The sequence below is a fragment of the Gracilinanus agilis genome, chromosome 1 (genome assembly GCF_016433145.1).
Source record: "Gracilinanus agilis isolate LMUSP501 chromosome 1, AgileGrace, whole genome shotgun sequence".
Classification (NCBI taxonomy): domain Eukaryota; kingdom Metazoa; phylum Chordata; class Mammalia; order Didelphimorphia; family Didelphidae; genus Gracilinanus; species Gracilinanus agilis.
Window position 1 is genome coordinate 33,422,867 of NC_058130.1, and position 20,858 is coordinate 33,443,724.

At 36.8% G+C, this 20,858-nt stretch overlaps 1 protein-coding gene across 1 annotated transcript in view; it reads left to right on the forward strand.

Moving 5' to 3' along the window:
- Positions 1-20,858, forward strand: part of LOC123230674 (chemokine-like protein TAFA-1) — a 565,308-nt gene that overhangs the window by 434,217 nt on the left and 110,233 nt on the right. Inside the window, exon 2 of the mRNA XM_044656817.1 lies at positions 20,421-20,561. Coding sequence (XP_044512752.1) covers positions 20,421-20,561 — 141 coding nt within the window. The remainder of the gene's footprint in view (positions 1-20,420; positions 20,562-20,858) is intronic.

The window sequence follows — 20,858 nt, forward strand, 5'->3', positions numbered from 1 at the left end:
GAAAGGAAAGGAAAGGAAAGGAAAGGAAAGGAAAGGAAAGGAAAGGAAAGGAAAGGAAAGGAAAGGAAAGGAGAAAAAAGACCCTGATGCTGGAAACAACTGAAGGAAAAAGGGGAAGAGGGTAGTAGAGGTTGAGATGCATAGGTAGTGTCATTGAATCAACATAAACTTGTGCAGAATTTGAGAGATAGTGGAAGGTAGAAAGACCATAGTCCATGGAATCATGAAGAGCCAGACATGACTGAAAGACTGAACAAAAGCAACAATTCAAAGGCCATTTTGCCAATAAAGAAACAGATTTGGAGAGATTGTGACTTGTCCATAGTTTATAAAGCTAATAAGTGCCTGAAACAAAATTCAAATTCCATTCCTTCTGACTCTAATGCTAGTATTCTAACTTCCCAGCTGCCTCAATGATTGCTAAGATCAGGACTCAAGGTCCCTTCTATCTATAAATATATTACCCTAGATTATCCTTTAGCTACCAGGTTAATGTTTGCAGCATCTACATTCCCCTGTGTTTTTCTAGACATGTCTAGTTGACTAACTGACTGACCAGCCCTCTAATTCTCTCTGAGATTTTTTTGTCTAACTATTTCTTCATAAATATAAACTTGAGGCACTATGATTCAAGCTTTTGAAAAAACTGAAATAATCATTTTAATCCCCACTTTACCATTTGCTTCCTATTTAACCTGGGACTAGTCTCTTCAACTAGGCTATTGTTTCTTCAGCTATATAATGAAGTGTTTGACCCAGTTGAGCCCTAAGATCCCTTCCATGTACTATGCCATATACTGTTGCTATCTTTTCCCATTGCTTAATAATTAACCAACATTTGGAGCAGCTAGTGGCTCAGTGGATAGAAATACAGCACTGGAGAAGGGTGGTCCTGAGTTCAAATATGGCCTTAGACACTTCCTAGATGTATGGCCCTGGGCAAGTCACTTAACTACCATTGCCTAGTGTTATGTGGAGATGCAAAGCATGAATTCCAGGGGACCCCCCTGGAGAACTTTGGGTGAGGCTGTCCCTGTACCTTTGCAGGGATTCCATGCTTTGCATCTCCACATAACACTAGCCCTTACTGCTTTCCTGCCTTAGAACCAGAACTTAGTATTAATTCTAAGATGAAAGATAAGGGATTTAAAAAAATAATCAGACAACATCCTATGCAAAGCTGACCCACAAATCAGTGTTGAGTATAGTATATTAAATACCATAGCTTTAGTTTTTAGACTCATCATAGGTTCACACAGGAATGGAATTGTCTAATCTCCACATTTCAGTTGAGAAATTGAGGCTCAACGAATTAAATAACTTGCTCAGGCTCACAAAGGGAATAAATGACAGAGGCAGGATGCAAACGCTTGTCCTCTGCTCTAGACCCAAATTTGTTTCCACTGTACAAATATAAATGATCATGTTTTTAACCAATATGTACAGATTAGATAGTATCGTTAGTTGTTCTTAAGGTTGCTTACACTCAAATTTCAGGAAAAGGGTGTTTTGTTGTAACTTTTAAATGGAGTCATTTAATTTTTGCTTCTTGTGTGAGAATTTTTTATAAAAAATATATGAGCTCCAATTTTTTACCAATTTCTAAAGGCTTGAGATGACTATAAATTGTGATAATCTATATGTACAGGCAAGCCAGAATATCTAGATTTCCACTGTTACCTGGAAGAACTAGAATTTGACAGCATAAACTGAGGGTCAGAAAAGCTTTGAAAAGTTCAGGAAAGACTTCAGGGACAATTATTCTCCACTCTAGAGGTCATAGGACAGAATATTGTAAACCCCGAGGAGAGTTCGAGAAAAAGAATTCATTTGCCCTTCTCACTACAACAACAGTAGGAAAACTTGCTGGTCTCCATTCCAAAAGGTGCAAATGATATTCTATAGAAGCAAAAGGAGGGAACGGGGCCAATTATGTAAGATCTAGCACTGCCTTTAGATTCTGCAGCCCTGTTGACCTCATATTCTTACAAATACTATCTGAAGGCTCATTTCAACCCATTGATTTCATGCGTTATTGACCTCGGTGGAAATTTTACATGAACAAATCCAGCATTCCTTGGTGGCCTCAATTCACACACTGACCCCATTAACCTGAATATTATTTGCTGGGAAGAGCAAAATGTTAGCCTGAGGTTTAAACTTATGTACTTTGGGCTAGCTTTTCCTGCACATTATTTCATTATTATCATTAATTTACATGAATTCAGTGCTTTCCTTCAGGGAAGTCAAACTTTTTTTTTTTTTTAGAAATAACCGTTTTATTCTTCAAAACCCTCTGACACTAATCCAATTGCAGGATAGTAACCATTCTGGCCCAGTCTAAGATGGAGATGTTACTTTAAACCTTTCACACACAATTGACTTCTCTTCTGTATATAAATAATATATCCTCATTATTTCTTTAATACTGCTTGAGACTAAGTCTGCTAAAATAGAGGTTCTTTGATTGAAGTCTGTGAAAATATATGTGTGAGGGTGTATGTATACATGTACACACATACAATGCACATATATTTATCTATATGTATATATAGAAAAATATTGATAGATATAATTCAATGTAATTGGTTTCCAATGTATTTTATTTTATATATTTTAAAACATTATTCTGAGAAAGAGTTCATAGACTTCATCAGATTGGAACAATAAAGAAAAAAAAAAGAATGGTTAAATATCCCTAATAGAAAAATGTCTTTATGAAATAATTTTATTAAAAATTAAAATTATCTAAAGCTGAGGTATGAAACTCAAGCTATAAATGGTTTCAATATTCCTGATTGGACCCAAACCGAATTAAAATATAATTAGAAACTGTTTATCAAAAACAAATGAAAATACAATATAGCATAGATAATGTTAATTTGTGGCTTTATAAGTACAGTGCTGCCCTGCAAGGAACAATTCCTCTTAGCACGTGACACCATTAATCTATAGAACTAATCAACTAGGCAGTCCAGGTTTCTCTTCATTGGAGGTCTTCAAGCAAAGGCTAAGTCAGTGATGGCAAACCTATGACACGTGTGTCAGCACTGACACACGTAGCTATTTTCAATGATACACAGCCGCATACAGAGAAGTATGGGGCCACATGCCGAGGATGAAACATTTGCTATAGTGTAGTGTAGACACTTTGTGCACTGTAGATGACTGCCTATTTTGGTTTATTAAATACAGTTATATATTACAATTATACATTTTTGTTATTTAAACTATAAATATGGTGAAATTATGTTTTTTTTTTCTTGCAGTGACACACAACCTGAGTTATGCTCATTTTTTTGTTGAATTTTGACACACCAAGCTCAAAAGGTTGCCCATCACTGGGCTAGGTCAACACTTGGTGGTCCCATGATAGAAAAGATTGTCCTTTGAGCATGGTTTGGCTAAGATGGCACTCAGCATGCTGAAAGTCTATGATTTCATGATTCTGTGAAAAGCCAATAAGCAAATTTACATAAATTTAAAAATTAGAAATAATCTTCATTCCTCAGAATTTAAGCAATGGGGATAGAAAGAGGAATTTTTCCTTTTTCTTGCTAGTAGCGTATTCTTGAGAATTAACATAGCAAAGTGGATAGAGGGTCGATCTTGAAAAACATGGCTTCAAGTCCTACCTCTGGCATACACTGGCTACATGGCCCTGAGTCCAGCACCTCACCTGTCAGTACCCCAGACAGCTCTCGGACACTAGATGTTATGTAAGAATTGCCGATTTACATTAATGGAGTGAATATTCTCAATAGATACTGCTCATCTGTATGAAATTATAAGTTCAGACCTCCCCTTCCCCCAAAAATACTAATACTTTCTCTTGATATATAATTTTTTAATTTTCACACATGATCATAAGGAAGGGCAAGAATTATCTAGTGGAAGGAGCACTGAGTCAGACAGTAGAGTCAGATCCTCACCAGGCTACACACATCCCTGGGTAAGTCTGCTTCTTGATCTGTGATCTTATGACCTCCCAAAGCAGCCCATGCACTTTTGGATAACTTATTCTTGGGAATTTTTTTCTACCATCAAACCTAAATTTACCCAGTTATAACCTGCTCCCATCACTCCTCCTCTTGCCTTCTGAGGCCATGTAGAATAAATCTAATCTCCTTTACACCAGCTGTACAAATACTCCAAAGCAATTCTCATGTTTCCCTTGGAGTATTCTCTTTTCTAGGTTAAATATCCCCAGTTCTTCCAACTAGTCCTCAATGACCCAGACTCAAAGCCCTTCCCCATACTGGTTGCCCTTCCCTGGATGTCCTAGAGCTTGTCAATACCCTTCTAAAACTGTGGTCCATGGGACTACGCACAATACTCCGGGGAATGTTACATACTTGGAGGGTTTAAGAATTCTCATTAATGATTTACTGATCCCTCTTGAGCCCCAGAAACTCCCTTCTCTTGACAGAAGGGGAATTTACCCAACCTGTCCTACAGAGCCTAATCAGCCCTAAAGATATAACTGGTTCTACAGATTTAACTGGGGAGAGTAGGAGACCCAGACGAGAGGCATTTCTCCCCTGCCAAGGAGTCCCTTGTCAGCATCGCATCCCAGGAAGCCTGCCCTGCTTCTTGGTGTTCTCATGTGTCCATCTGCATGGGCATTCATTAGTAATGCCTTGCACTAATACAGTACACTAAGTCAGTCCTATTTCAAGCCTAAATGGTCAGGGATAGTTCAATTTATCTGACTAGAGGCCAAAATAAGTAAATTCCTGATGGCCTTAGACTTCAGATCACATCCACACAGCCAAGGAGAGAAGAAAAGCTTGTTTATCATCTTGATAAACAGTCCCTTTCATTGCCTCAGGACGCTCCATGTAACTCGGTAGAGTCAAATACTATTAAATTGTCATCACTGTCAAAAAGAGAAGTTATACGTTTTTCCACCTGAGTCATATTTAATGACTTCTACAATGTGTAACACAAATCTGCACTTCTGTTGGTCTTTTCTCTCCTAACATTTGTTTACGGATCAGTTCTGACCCCATTAGGCTGCAGAAACAAGGCATATTTTTGAAATATAAAATGTCCCTTTGTTATTACCTCTTATTTTGACCCATAAAGCAGTGGTGTCAAACTCAAAGAGAAAGGGGAGCCACTAAACTGCACATAAGGATCCCTGCAGGATACTTATTGACTTAGTTTTAAGATGTAATGTCATCTGTGTTTTGCTACATTTTTATTTTTATTTTGCTAAAATATTTGCCAATTATATTTTAATCTGGTTTGGGCCTCTTGTAGGTCATATATTTTTGCTGTAAACATCCAATACCACTGATAGATAACCACTGGGCTAACCAGGTACTGTTTGCATAGTCAACATTTAAGTAGATATGAGCAAGGGGATTGGTACAATGGAAAGAGTTGTAACTAAAGTCACATCTTCATTCTTTTACTTACTGCCTGTGTAATATCAGGAAAGACACTTAAATTCTTTGGGACTCAGTTTCTGAATATGAAAATGAGGGATTTGATCAAGATGATTTTTTACAATCCCTTCCAGCAGTAAATCTAAGATCTAAAGAATTCTAATTCTACTCAGAGCATATAGACATGAGAGTGATATTTCACATAATAGGAGCCTTGAAGGTGGCCCCTCTATAAAAATGTTTTAACCCTTATCTTCCATCTTAGAATCACTACTATATATTGGCTCCAAGGTAGAAGAGTGTTAAGGGCTAGGCAATGGGGTTAAGTCCAGGGTTACCCAGCTAGAAAGTGTCTGAAGCCAGATTTGAACCCAGGACCTCCTATCTCTGGATCTGGCTCTCAATCCACTGAGCCATCTAGCTTTTCCTATATCCCAAATTTTTAAACAAATTCATTTTCAAAAGTTATTCAAACCATTTTGGTGGATGATAAATGTACCTCTCCTATTGTCATTGTCTCGAATCTCACCTGAAAATTTTAATCATTGAATTTTTGAAGAATAAATGTTGATATTTAGTCATGTCCAACTCTTTATGACCCTCATTTGGGTTTTTCTTAGCAAAGATATTAGAGTGGTTTGCCATTTCCTTCTCCAGATCATTTCCCAGATGAGGAAACTAAAGCAAATAGGGAGAAGTGACTTTCCTAGGGTCACATAGCTTGTGAATGTCTGAGGCCAGATTTGAACTCAGAAAGATGAGTCTTCCTGACTCCAGGCCCAACATTCTGTGCAGAATTTTATTATGGCAAAGATGAAAAGGGCTGAAATTCCTCATGGCTGGCATTTTTCTAGCAAATTCTCAAATAAAAGTGCTCTCTTTTTTTTAATCAAATGATATACCTAGACATGTCCAGCTTTCTTTTTAATAAATGCTGGCTATATCAGGTACTCAGCTAAAATTTAGGGCCTGCTCTATATTTTACTTTAGTTATTTTCCAGAAGTGATCCAATCATAGAACCATAGCTTTATAAGTAGAAGGAAGCTTGAAGACCATGTAGTTTAGCCCCTCAACCTATAGATGAGAAAGCAGAAGACTAAAGATGCTTAGTGACTTGCCCAATATCCCATAGGTGGTGGGTATCAGAGGTAAGATTTGAACCCATATCCTGTGTCTAGAGCTAGTTCTCTCCATTGTACCACATTGTCTCTGAGACTGCCTTTAATATTGCTGCCACCATGTTTGAAGGCACTAAAGTCAGATTCATCTGGACTCAGAATGATGCTATCCAAAGCTTGAGGTCTGATACAAGGGGAAAATAGCAGATTTCCAAGAGGCTTAATATTTTTTATTATTTTTCAACTTCTAAAATCAGGTATCCCAACAACAGAAAGAATTCTGGACTTGGAAAGACCTTGGTTCACCTGGGGACCAATGCCAAAGAAACCTAGCCCCGAATTTATCTCTGACTCATTGTGGCAATTAAATAACATAATGAGGGTAGAATACTGGATTTAGAGTCAAGAAGACCTTTGTTTGAAATTTCTCTTAGACACTCTTTGGCAGGCTATATGTATCTTCTCTGTCTCAGCTTCCTCAGGTATAAAATGAGAGGACTAAACAAACCAGCCAGAGGTACAGTCCAACAACTCTCAAATACATATGCAAGATTTGAACCCAGAGCTTCTGGTTCAAGATCTAGGAATAGGTCAGTTGTATCACATTGCCTCTGGAAGTTCATTTAAGTTTGCTGCCATTGAGTAATCATGTATTATGATTATTAATATTACATTCCACAGTACTAAGTAGAGGTACAGTTAGATTCCTTGAACCCAGTGTGACTTTAATCAAGACTGAAAATCTAATTCCATTATGCCAACAGGTCTAAAGCTGACCTAATTTTGTTGCACTGTAAGCCCATCTTTCCAAAACAACTCATGCTTAAATCCTTGCCAAACATTTCCATCTTCAGCTTTATTTTATCTTTCTGTAAAAAATACTCCCAAAGATCTTGGGAAACATTTTCAATTATAATTAGGCTATAGAGGAAAAAAAGTAAAAAAAATATGAGTTCAGAGATGATAATTCTGCATCATTTCATTTTTACATGTTGTATTTCCCAATAGACTATAAACTCCTTGAAGGCAGTTTTTTAATCTTTGAATCCATCCCTAAGAAGCAAAATGATTTATGGGCATATGTGTGTGTGTGTGTGTGTGTGTGTGTGTGTGTGTGTGTGTAGCATTGTCTAGACATGTGGCCTCATCTTCCTCCAGAAAATCCCTCACTCAAGCCTTTTCAGACCAGGCGATGTGTAATTCTCATCTGTACGTTCATTTGCACAGGATTTCAGAAGGGTAGGCAGGAGGTAAGCCTGGATCAGCCCCAGTCTATTTGTGGAGAGTAGAGAAACTCAGATGTAACAGCTGTATTCTTATTCTACCCACCAAGATGCTGGCAGGTCTGAGAATAGAACCAAAGGTATATGATGCTTAAGTCTTTAGATCTCCTTTCCTCCAATCTTCCTCCTTCATAAAGCTCTCAGAGTTACTGCTGTCTGATCATGAATAAAAGCACTGTATTAGAAAGTAGTAAAGAACCAAGAATTCTCTTATTATAACCTCATTGGTCCTTCCATTGTTAAAATTCTTTTTACTGTGTTTTTATGACACCTACTTTTAAAAAATGTATTTGAGTGAAGTTGCTCTACATGAGAGAATTCAGCTTAGGATGGAAAGGCATTGGCTATTTTTTTTTTACTTTGGGGGACAAATAGAGCATTGCTTTGGGATTTGTAGTCCATCATGATCATCTAGTTGCATGAAAATATCTTGGTAAAGGGAGGGAGAAATTAGTTCCAAATGAAACAGTGTTCTGTGGTGGAGGAGGCTGGGACAGAGTAAAAAGAAAAAGGAAAGGTTAGTCTATAATGGGGGTTTAACCTGGGATCCATGAATTTATGGGGTTTTAAATATATATATTGATAACTGCATTTCAATATGCTTTAATTGGCTTCCCTTGTAATCCTTTGTATTTTGCTTTATGGACTTATAAACATGATTCTTGTAAAAGGGTCCAACTAGCTTCACCAGTCAGAGGAGATCATGATACTAAAAAATGTTTAAATATATGTGGCCTAGGCAGAATTATTTGTTCTGATCCATATAGATTTGTACATTTTTTCTATTTTCCTTCCATAAGCATGGCTGAGATAGGTTACATTAACCATATGGAAACTATGCATAAATTCATAGATAAGAAGTTCTCTATAAGTGAATTGTGTAATCTTTGCTTTGTCTGTATCCATTTAGATGTATCTGCAATCTCATATTATGGTATCATGATTGAGGAATGGGAACTTAAAGATCAGATTATCCAATATTCTTTTTACAAATAAAGAAATTGAATCCCAAAGAGATTTAGTTGGCCAAAGTTACACAGATAATAAGTCACAGACTCAGTGTTCAAACTCATGTTCCTCTGACTACAGACCTAGCACTCCTTCCACCTTACCAAGATGATAATATGGGTAGTCTTTCCAGTGATAGAGATAGCAACCCATCCATTGCTTGCAGGAACTCATTCATGGCTTGCAGGTTAATGTCATCCCTCCTATACAATAAACTCCAGGTGCTCTCTATCATTTCCTGGATCAAATATAAAATCTTCTGTTTGGCATTCAAAGCCTTTCATAATCCAACTCCATCCCCTTTCTAGTCTTCTTGCACGTTATAATCTCCCATTTACTCCTCAGTCCAGTGACAATGGCCAACTGGCAGGTCCATGAACAATATATTCAGCTCTGAACATTTTCTCTAGTTGTTCCTCATGCCTGTTATGTTCTTCCTCCACATTCTACATTCTTCCTTCCCTGGCTTCCTTCAATTCTCAACTGTAGTATCTTCCCACTGTTAATTATTGCCTTTTTACCCTGTAAATAATTTATATTATTTTATTTATTTCTTCCAGATTAAATCTCAATATAATTTTTTATATTCATTTTCTGATTTTTTGCAATCATATTTTCTCCCTCCCTCCTACTTCTCCCCTCTCCTCAAGAAGGAACATTATGTGATATAGATTATACATATATTATCATATAGTACATATTTCCCTGTTCACCATGTTGTGAAATAAGACACATATTGCTTAAATGAGATGAAAATTATGGAGGAAATAAAGTGAAGAATGGTGTATTCCAATCTGCATTTATACTCTGTAGGATCCTTCTCTAATGGCAGATCTCATTTTTCATCATGAGACCTTTGCAGTCATCTTGAATCCTTGCCTTGTTGATAATAGTTAAGTCATTCACAACTGATCATCATACATTATTGTTGTGACTGTGTACATTTCACCTGATTTTGTTCATTTAGCTTTGCATCACTTCATACAAGTCTTTCCAATATTTTTCTTCCAATTTTTTGTGATCATCTTCTTTGTCATTTCTTATGGCACTATGGTATTCCATTATATGTATACACCACAGTTTGTTCAGCCATTCCCCATGCATAATTTTGTGCTTGTTGTCTTCCCCTCAACTTGATTCCACAGTGGGCCCAAGGGCCACAAAAAATAAAATAGCCACAAAACCCCATATTTTTAATTGAACCCATGTGTCAGGGGTCATGATAAAAACCAGAATTACATAATGAAATGACTGCTGGGCTTAGAATCAAGAAAGCCTGACATAAAATCTGTCTCAGACTCATACTGTCTGTGCGACTCTAAGAAAGTTGCTTGACTACTCGTATCTTCTATTTCCTAATCTTTAAAATGTACTCACAAGATTTTTCAGGGTAGATATTTTGTTATTTGTTTTTTGATATTTGGGATAAATTTTTTGTTTCATGAACTCAAAGCCGTAAATGACATAGATGATGTCACAATACCATAAGTGAAAGGCAAGGTTATAAAGTCAATGGAATTAAACATTGAATTATAGAGTCAGGATCCAAAAACCTCCAAAGAGACCAAATTAAATCTAATCATATTAATTTTATTAAAACTGAGTGTAAAGTATTACTTGAATTTTTAAATATTATCTTTACCAAAACAAACTGGGGAAGGGATGATTAGACAATACAAAAATATGTTGAGGCTGCTATCTCAGGATGGATCAACAGTGTAATATGCAATTAAATAAATGGGCATCATTTTAAAATATATTTGGAGAAACCTGATATATATATATATATATATTGGGTCTGACTTTTCTAAGATTTCATTCACTTCCTTTACTTCTTTCTTTTTTATTTTTTTAGTTGGATTTAGCTGGTTCTGATGGGGGAAGGTTGAGGTCCCCGACTGGTGTGGTTTTGCTTTCTATATCCTCCTTGAGCTCCTCTAGTTTCTCTTTTGGAAATCTGGATGCTATGCCATTTGGTGCATATATATTGACTACTGATATTTCTTTGTTGTTTGTCATATGGTGAAAGAAGACATATATTGCTTACTCTAGAGAATATTTGGGGATGAAATAAAGAATATGTTTCGAATTGCAAAAAAAAAGGAAGGTAATCAATAGTTTTTATTTACTCTACCTGGGCTACATCCCATGTGGCATATTGGTTTCATTATGGGTGCTCCATTTTAGGAAGGATGATGATAAATGGGACAGCATCCTAAGGTAATTAGCCAAAAATAAGGAAGGGCCTTAAGTTCATTTAACATGAGGATCAGTTGTGTAAACTCAGTGAATTTGTCCAAAAGGAGAGAGAAGATACATTAGAGGTCATTATGAGGGATACATCATGACTATATTCAAGTATTTGAAGGATGTCACATGGAAAAAAGGACTTAAACTAATTCTACTTGTTCCCAGAGGATAGAACGAGGAAGTCCAGGTGGCAAATAAGAGCTTGATGTGGGAAAACAAATGCTAATAAATGGAGCTATTCAAGAGTGGAATGGGCTGTCTTGGGAGATGGTAAGATCTTTCTTACTAAAGGTCTTTAGGTAGTAACTTGGAGGTACTTAGCCAGGTACATCATAGAGGAAATCTGGGTTTTTTGATCCAGATATGTTTGGACAGTACCTCTAAGGGCTCGTCCATCTCTAAAATTCTGAGACTCAGAAATTAAACATCATTCTGCCAAAGTCTCCTTAGCTTCCTTAATCACCTTTCCCCCATTTGCTCTGAAAGTCTCAGTAACTTAAAAGGAAGCTATTTTTCTAACTTATCTTCCCTGATCCTTAATGAGTACAGATGTGTTACCAAAGTTACTCATAATTGCTAAGCTGATGGAAATCATTCCACTTCAAAGTAAGAACATTTCCTTCGCATGTTTGGACACTGAAAACAAAAATTTCTGATTAATTTTTTTCCTAGTTAGCCTGATAGAAATTACTTTATAACAAGGCACTCTTCCCCACTCCCACAATCATTATCATTTAAATACGCCATTGGAAAAGATGCTCTGATAGGGACTCAGGCCAGGTTTACAGAGGTGTGAATTAAATTCTAAAAGTTTAGAAAAAGATTTCTTTTTCGTTATTCTTTTTCAGGTTATTTTTGTCTGTCACCACCTATGAAAAATGGCTTTTGCCTCAAATCCACCCTTCTTTCCCAACTTTCTTACAGCCATAAGAAAGCCTGGATTATTATTGTTTTGAGATGCTTGACATGGCTTTGCTGTTACAACTTGTGACAAATGTACAACAATGCCCAAAGGTGCTACTCACTGTGTGTTTTCTTGTGGGATTTGAGAACTAATGCATTAATGATATGAAGCAAGAATATCAAGTCACCATTCTAGCCCAGAAATTCTGGAAGTTTGTAGCAATTATTTCTAAAAAGAATATACAGACGCTTCAATCTGGCAGTTAAAGCCCTCCACAATCAGGCTTCCATTTACCTTTCCAGTTTTATTCCTCATTCCTCTTCTTTATGCAATCTAAATTCCCACTGAAAGATAAACTTACTGTAGTTTAAACTCAACTTGCAATTTCCTGCCTCTGCCTTTGCACAAGGTGACCTTCATGTCTTTGAATGAGCTCCAACCTCCCTTTTGCATCTTAGAATCCATATTTTTGTTTCAGTCATGTCTGACTCATGACCCTTTTGGGGTTTTTCTTGGCAAAGATGGTGAAGTGGTTTGCCATTCCCTTTTCCAGCTCATTTTACAGATGAGGAAACTGAGGCAAACAGAGGTAAATGACTTGCCCAGAGTCACACAGCAGTTGATATCTGATGTATTGGCTAAAATAGCAGCTTCTGAAAAGAGCCTTCTGTGACCCAGACCTAGAAGAGTCATTCAAAGATTTCTACACAATTAGAGCCCCAGGGGAAAAAAAAGAAAATTACTACTGCACTTTGGAGAATAAGGAGAAAATTATGATTCCTTTGTTGTTGTCCAATTGCTTTCAGTTGGGTCTGACACTTCATAATTTTCTTGTAGTGCTCCTTGGCAAAGGTACTGAAGTGGGTTGCCATTTCCTTCTCCAGTTCATTTTGCAGATGAGGAAAACTGAGGCAAATAGGGTTAAATGACTTACCCAGAGTCACACAACAATAAGTATCTGAGGCTATATTTGAACTCACTAAGTTGAGTATTCCTGACTTCCTGAACTTGAGTCCAAAACTAGAATTTATAATGTCCCTCCAACCTCACTTCAGATGCCACTTCTTCTAGGAAGCTTTCCCCTCATCCATCTCTGTGTATCTAGTTTTATTCCTCCAGGTGAATGTAAGTTCCTTTAGGACAGAGGTGGTTTCATTTTGGTCTTAGTAAGCCTCTGCCTAGCACTATGCCTGGCATAGAGTCAATTCTCAACACATGTTCTTTGAATTAATTTCAATTCAATGCAATTGAAAATTAACATAAATTCTTCCTAGTTCATTATTAACTCAAACTGGAATTAGTTATGGCCTTCTCACCTTGTTTCTCCACCATACCTTGTTTTTTCTTCACAATATCTTCCCTTGGGGGATTTTCTTTTAAACCCTTACCTTCCATTTTGGAATGAATACTGTGTATTGGTTCCAAGGCAGAAGAGTGGTAAGGGCTAGGCAATGGGGGTTATGTGACTTGCCCAGGATCACATAGCTGGGAAGCATCTAAGGCCAGATTTCAATGTAGGACATCCCCTCTCTAAGCCTGGCTCTCAATCCACCAACCTACCTAGCTGCCCCCACCTCAGGGACTTTTAAAAACACAATATTTATTTCCCTGTAATGGTGGAAGACAGTGTTGGAAGAGGAGACAACTCTCTGACTCAAACTCTAGGTCAGCATCTTAGTTTGGTGTTTTTTTCCCCTTTCTTCTCCTGCTGACAGTGATTTGCTGTACTGCCAGAAATTTATGCTCTGAAGAGTTTTTCTTCCATTTAAAATACTTTAATAATGCATTCAAAATACTGAGAAGTGACAAGATAGAATAATTAGATAAAAATCCAGCCTCAGCCTCAAGACCTGATCCTACCAAAATCTTGTTGAATTGATTGACAAGTTCCCATCTGGCTTCTGATTTTCATTTCATTTACAAAGGTATTCAAAGGTCTAAATTTTTTTTGTTTCTCTATTATCCAACATTAAATATCTCTTCTAACTCATGGAAGCCATTAATTTGTAATTCATTCTATTGAACCTGGAAAGAATTTTAGATAATAACTAGTTTAACTTCACCATTTTACATGTGAGAATTTTGAAGCCTGAAGAAGTGATGAGATGTTCCAAATCAGAAAACCCAGGCAATAGAACTGAAAACTCAGATTTTCTAATTTTTGGTCATGTAATATTTCTATTGCATCATGCAAAAGAATTGGACCATCTCTTGACAACTGATCTCTTATGTTTGTTAATGTCGGTTTGAGAAATTAATAAGGAAGTGGAATATTGGCTTAGGCACTAAAATTTATAAGTGGTGGCCTTGGAAAAAAAGCTAAAATTTTATAATTAATTCCCCAAACCATAATCTCATTTAGTCCTCAAACAACCTTATGAAGTATTACTATCATGATCATCATCATCATCCCCATTTTAAGGATAAGGAAACTGAAGTGTAGGTAATCTGACTTGTATATTGTTATGCAATAGTAAAGTGTCAAAGACAAGACTCAAGTCTTCATCTCTCTAGATTTCAAGTATTTCCATAACACCCAACAGATAATATTTCATTTTGGCTGGGTTTTGTTCAAGCAAAGGAAAGTGGAAATATGAGTGTGATCGGTGTCAAAATGCCCTGGGTAAATCAGTACTACTGACTTTTTTCCCCCTTCAAAACCAATTTTTCTTGCTCAAACAAATAACTACTTCTCCTCACAACCTGATATTTATTCTAGCTACAAATGCAGAACAAAAAGGAGAAAGTCGATTTTCCCAAATAATTTGAGAAGACAATATTGAAGTTGAATTTTATGGTCATTCTAATCTCAAGATCTATTTTTGGTACAGCCAGAGATAATATTAATGGCCCAAAGAATTCCCTCAATTCTTCCTTTTGCATCAGACATGGCATTTGCGTAGAGATGCCACCTCACTACTCATTGCTATGGAAAACCATGAGGATCTGTGAGGTATTAAAATAGACAATATTATCATTTAAATTTTTAATTTGCCCAGGTGTTTTTTTGTTTCTATGAAAGGATCACTCTGCAAAATGAAAATGTAAGAGATTAGAAAGGGCAGGTGTCATTTCCAAGACATGCTATTGACAGAATGAGTTCTTCTCCCTCAGCAAGGGAAAACTCTATTTATCATTTTGGTTCTTGGCCTCCATTCCAAGAGAGTACAATAGTGCAGCCAGGAGTTTAGATCCTTTTTTTCTGGTGAGGATAACAGGCTAATAGCCCTTCACCCAGCCAAGTTCCAGGAGTGCTGGGAAATGTCAACCTTTGTCATTGACAAAGAGCCATGGTTCTTTCTTTCCTCCCCAAAACAATCCAATATTTCCCCAAATGTGCCCTTTATGGTCCAAAGAAAGAAGAAAGCTTCCTTCAAGATTCAAAGTACAAATATATATATATACAAAATGGAAAGAAGACCAGTTCTACCAGTGTTACTATATTATATTACAATATAATATGATTTGGCAGTTTCACTATATACTATAGTTAATAAGTATAGATACTATAGTAACTAATATAGTAACATTATATACTATAATAACTGATTATATACTATAATAACTACCCTAAAGGAACTATAATAACTGATAACAATATATAATATAACTATAAATACTAAAGAAAGACTACTTTTAATAATAAAACTAATTATTTATTATACTTAGTATAATAAGTAATATATAGTAGTAGAGTATAATGGGATATGCTAGGTAGTATATACTGTGTCTATATACATATGTACATAGATATACATATTTTTGTGTATATATGTACATATAGAGTGTATATATTATGCTAGTATATTATACTCTATTACTGTATCCTACTTATTGTAGCAGATATAGTTTTTATATGCATTTTATACACATACATACACTCTACATACACATATGCACACCATATTATACTATAATATGGTATACTACAGTAAAACTATAGTAACTATATAGCTCTATATATAGATATATAGTGACACTGCTACTATTAGGAGAAATCAGCAGTATAAAATTTCCTTGTGTAAACTTATATTTTTTAATAAACCCTTACCTTACATCTTAGAATCAATACACGATATTGGTTCCAAGGCAGAAGAGTGGTAAGGGTGGGCAATGGGGGTTAAGTGACTTGCCCAGGGTCACACAGCTGGGAAGTATCTGAGGCCAGATTTGAACCTAGGACCTCCCATCTCTAGCCTGCCTCTCAACCCAGCTGCCTCTAAACTTGTTATTTATGAAGTGATCCATGGATGTTGATGTTAATCAGCAAAGTGAAATTGAAATTCCTGATATTTGGATCATGGTGGTTTCTTCCATGTCCATATAGACCCCACCAGAATCTATGAACACAGTCCTGTGTGTAGGTGTCATTGAATTAATAGTTCATTTTGTCAAGAATGGAAGAGTTTGCTATTTACAGCAGTACTTCCTTGATTCCCAGCATGCAAATCCATCATTCATTAGCAAGAAGATGAAGTGACTTAAGCTTATCAATAAGGGTTTAATGGAAAGAAACCAGCCAACACAGAGCCATCCCTGTTGGGCTCTTCTTTAACTCCAAAAATGTTTTGGCCAGGCTCTGGATATTTGCCCCAAATTGGAGCAGGCTAAAAGAATGCTACCTCACACTATCAGCATTTCCTTCTCCACCTCCCAGTGATTTCCAAAAGCTGCATACTGTTATGTATAACTGTCAATCGGCATGTACCAATGTGAAATAAGAAAACATTGGCACCCAAAAGAACCTCAATAAAGTACCTAGAAAAGCATAATAAGTGATGATAATGTGCCTTTTTGATGTGGAATACATAACATTGAAAATCATTTTGATTAAGATTTCTACCAGCTTGAAAATTCTGCCCATAAATACATCAATACACCAATAATTCAAGAACCTGTGATTGTACAACAACAGAGACTCTTGTGTGAGTACTACCTTCACTGGTGCAATTCTGTGGTCACTGAAAAAAGAATAATCTCTAGTTTTGAAGACTGGAGGGAGTTAAACACCTTTATCATATAGATAATATCAAAGTTCAATTTCAACCCATCTTCCTGACTCCAACTCCATTCTAGCCATAATCCCATACTGCCTCTCAAAGGAATAAAGGGAAACTTGACTTTTAAAATCCCCTTGAGATACCATGGGTTTAATACATACTGATGATTAGACTCGCTTTGCCCTCCAATCCCTACAGGTGTGCATTCTGATGTATATAATATCCAAATGGTTTTTGTGATTGGTTTCATTAACTCCAAGATGGCTAACCAGATAAGCAAGGTTTCTATGCCTTATTGAACTAATAATATAATATGGTCTATAGTTACACAATGCACAATATAGGTACTCAATGTGGTGCCTAAAAGCATTAGGGAATAGTCTGTTATTTTGCTTAATGGATCATATAATCAGATCAGATTTCAGAATAAATGCAGGAGAATAGGTACTATGTTGGTTTCCATCAGGAACATTGTTCCTATTGTGCTTGTAAGCCCAAATAGCACCACTGAAATTAGGGTTAGTTTCATGGTTATTTAGAATCAACTACTATAGATTAGACCTAAGATGCTGATACCTGGTGATTATGAGCTAAAATACATCAGTCAGGCTAAAGATTAGTGAATTATTAGCCCTGTTCTTCATTGACACAGTTTTATGGTTGCTGGGATGATACACTCCATTCAATTCAAGAACACTTATTAAGCATCTGCTATGTGAAAGGAGAGAAGTCCAGCTAGTGGAAGGAATAGTAAGCCTCAGATGCTTTCAGAAATCCTGAGTTGAAGTTCTGCCTCAAAACACATCCACGCTGTGTGATCACAGCCAAGTAATTGAGTGTCTCAGTGCCCACAGGCAACTCTTTAAAGCTGTGAGTGGTAGCTAGATAGACAAAAGAATACCAAAGAATGCTGGCCTTGGAGTCATGAAGATCTGAATTGGAATGTTCTCTCAGGCACTTACTAGCTGTACAACCCTGAGAAATTATTTAAATTCTCTCAGCCTCAGTTTCCTCATCTGTAAAATGGGAATAACAATAACCCTGACTTTATAAGACTGTAATAAAGATGAAATAAGATAATATTTGTAAAATACTTTGATAACCTTAAAGCACTATCTACATTTTACCTGTTATTGAGTCCCAGATGAGTTACTGAGTATGTTAGACAAGGGAGGGAGTTCTCATAACAGACATCATTCACACCAACAAAATCATAGGTCTGGACTGTCAACATGGGTTTCTGGATAACTCAGTTTACCCTTACTTTTGAGAAACCCCAGTATGAAGAACACCTATTTTGATTTGAATGTTAAGCACCCTTTTGTTTCAGAGGCTTCCCTATTGGTTGAAAGTTTCCCTTCCAGAAGCCCAGCTCCTGAGTTTAATCCTTTTCTTTCATTTGTTACAGCTGACCATTCTCTACTACCATAGCTGCTGAATGTTACATGGTTTACACACCTGTTTATGTTTAGTCTTTGTAAGCTTCCCAAAAATGTATAAAGAGACTCTCAGGTCCAGTATCTCTTTGGAGTTGGCAGTAAGAGCTGTGTCTTCTCCCAGGGATACAGTTCCCAGAGTCTCAGAGCTTTTGGTTCTGTTAGAAATTTGTTTATGACTCTGCGTGGTGCCCAGATTTATGAGCTGATCCTTTTATTTGATTAAAGAGTGGGTTTTCTGACTACTTGGACTTTTTGCATTTATTTTCCAAATTAACAGGACCATCTCCTTTCAAAAGGAATAAAAAAAGCATGTTAATCATTGAAGAAACAAAGATGAAAACATTATAGCCTCTGACTTCAAGGAGCTTACTCTCTATCGGGCCAATACCACATGTTTTTGCAATTAAGTAAAGACAAACTCATTTAGAAGATGAATCAAGGGAACATAAACAAATGAGAAAATGTAATTCAATCTGGAGGTATTTTTCAGAAAACATGACTGAGTGTCAGTCTTTAGGGATATAAGAACAAAACCAAAACAGCCTGGGCCCTCAAGAAGCTTACATTTGCCTGAAGGGAAACAGTCTGGGCACTTCATTTACTAGCTATATGACCTAGTCAAGTCAATTAACTGTCTTGGGCCCAAGTTTCCTCATCTGGAAAGGAAGAAGGCTAGAATAAATTCTCTACACCTACTCTTTGCTCAAAATCTAGGATGAATAAAAGGTTCTTGAGGGCAGGAACTTTTTTTTAAATTGTAATTGTATCCTTAGTGCCTAGTAGAATGGCTAGTATGCAATTGGTAATTAATAAATGGATTTTGATTGATCTTGATTCCATAAATACAAAAGATGGCTAAGGGAAGGCTTCATTCATGAGATTTCTTACTGTCAGGTAAGGTTTCTAGTGTCCCAGATGGACACTGGAAGTATGTTTGAATATTTGACAATAAGCCAGGGATCTTTTATTGTCAGGTAGAAACTCTCTACCAGTGCTGACTGCCCTCTCCCAACTTGCCTATAACACAAAGAAGTAGTAGATAGGCTTAGAAAATCTTTCTCAACTTCTTTCTTTGTATCCCTAGTCTCTAGCCCAGTGCTTGACATACAATTGGTGCCTAATACATTCTTCTGGTCCATTCAATAGATCCCTAATGTATCAGATCCATTTGATCGATCACTGACATTCTGAGGGCCAGATCCCCTGGAGGGATTGAGATTCATTTTGAGCACTGAACCAAGTTATTTAGGAGAAGAAAGATGGGAGGAGAATTGATTTGTTTCTTCCACCAACTGAAATACCTTTTGCTTCACTGGAGAAACTGCCTTAAATGGTATTCCCAAGGCCTGAATGTTCTTCTCATGCTGTCACTGATCCTTCACTCTGGATGGCAAGAGATCACCATCCCAGCAAGATCTGGACTGTTCCAGTCTGTGGGAAATGAGCTAATCCCTGAGAACATAGACTTTAATGCTTTAAAACCAAATCTTTCTCCAGCTATTTTTTCATATGTGGATAAAGTGTGGATCTGAAGAAAGCAATATGGAATAACAATCCACAGCTGGGCTTAAAATGCAGCCAAGGTGAGGGTATGTGGGAAGGGGAAAGCATTGATTTCAAGTTCTTCCCCACCCCCAACCTCATCTATTCTACATTGCTGTGATTTCCAGTTGTTTGCCATTAGAAGGATTCCAGGGAATTGCATACAAAGACCTAGCAAGAGATGACTCTGAGAGTATATAGAATCAGGAAGAATTTTTATACCATGCATTGGCTATACTAGGCATTCAGTGCCTCCATTCTTCTCAGGGTCAGTGAAGAATCACTGAGGAGGTGTTTATTGGTGCTTTTTCCTGCATAGGAAACATAATATTATGATACTATGATGTTTATCTTTTCTCAGTTTATCCTCAATCGGAGATGAACCCTTTTAATCCTCTTTTCACAATTTTAAATGCTAATTTTCTTGGATGTCTCAGTTAGCCTCTGCAGTCCTAACACGTGTCTTCTCTCTTTATTGCCAGAAGGAGGAACCTGTGAAGTTATAGCTGCACACAGATGTTGTAATAAGAATCGCATTGAAGAAAGGTCACAGACAGTAAAATGTTCCTGTCTGCCTGGCAAAGTGGCTGGAACAACCAGAAACCGACCGTCCTGTGTCGATGGCAAGTAGACCGCTACTCTTATACCTCTTTCAATGTCCATCTGCCTCTACCGCTTAATCAATGAGTTTTCAGCTTTTACCCTAAAACACTTCACGTCAAACAAAAATGAAGACACGTATTCCAGGCAGAATGTGACAAAACCGCCCCAGTGACTCTTGAGATTTATAGTCTTGTTGACGTTTTGTTTTGGTTTGGTTTTTGTGGTTTTTTTTTTCAACAGAAAGACCGACAAAGTGATTAAACTAAATGATTGGTTTCTTCATCTCGTGAGATCTCAGTTTACAACTAAAGATTACT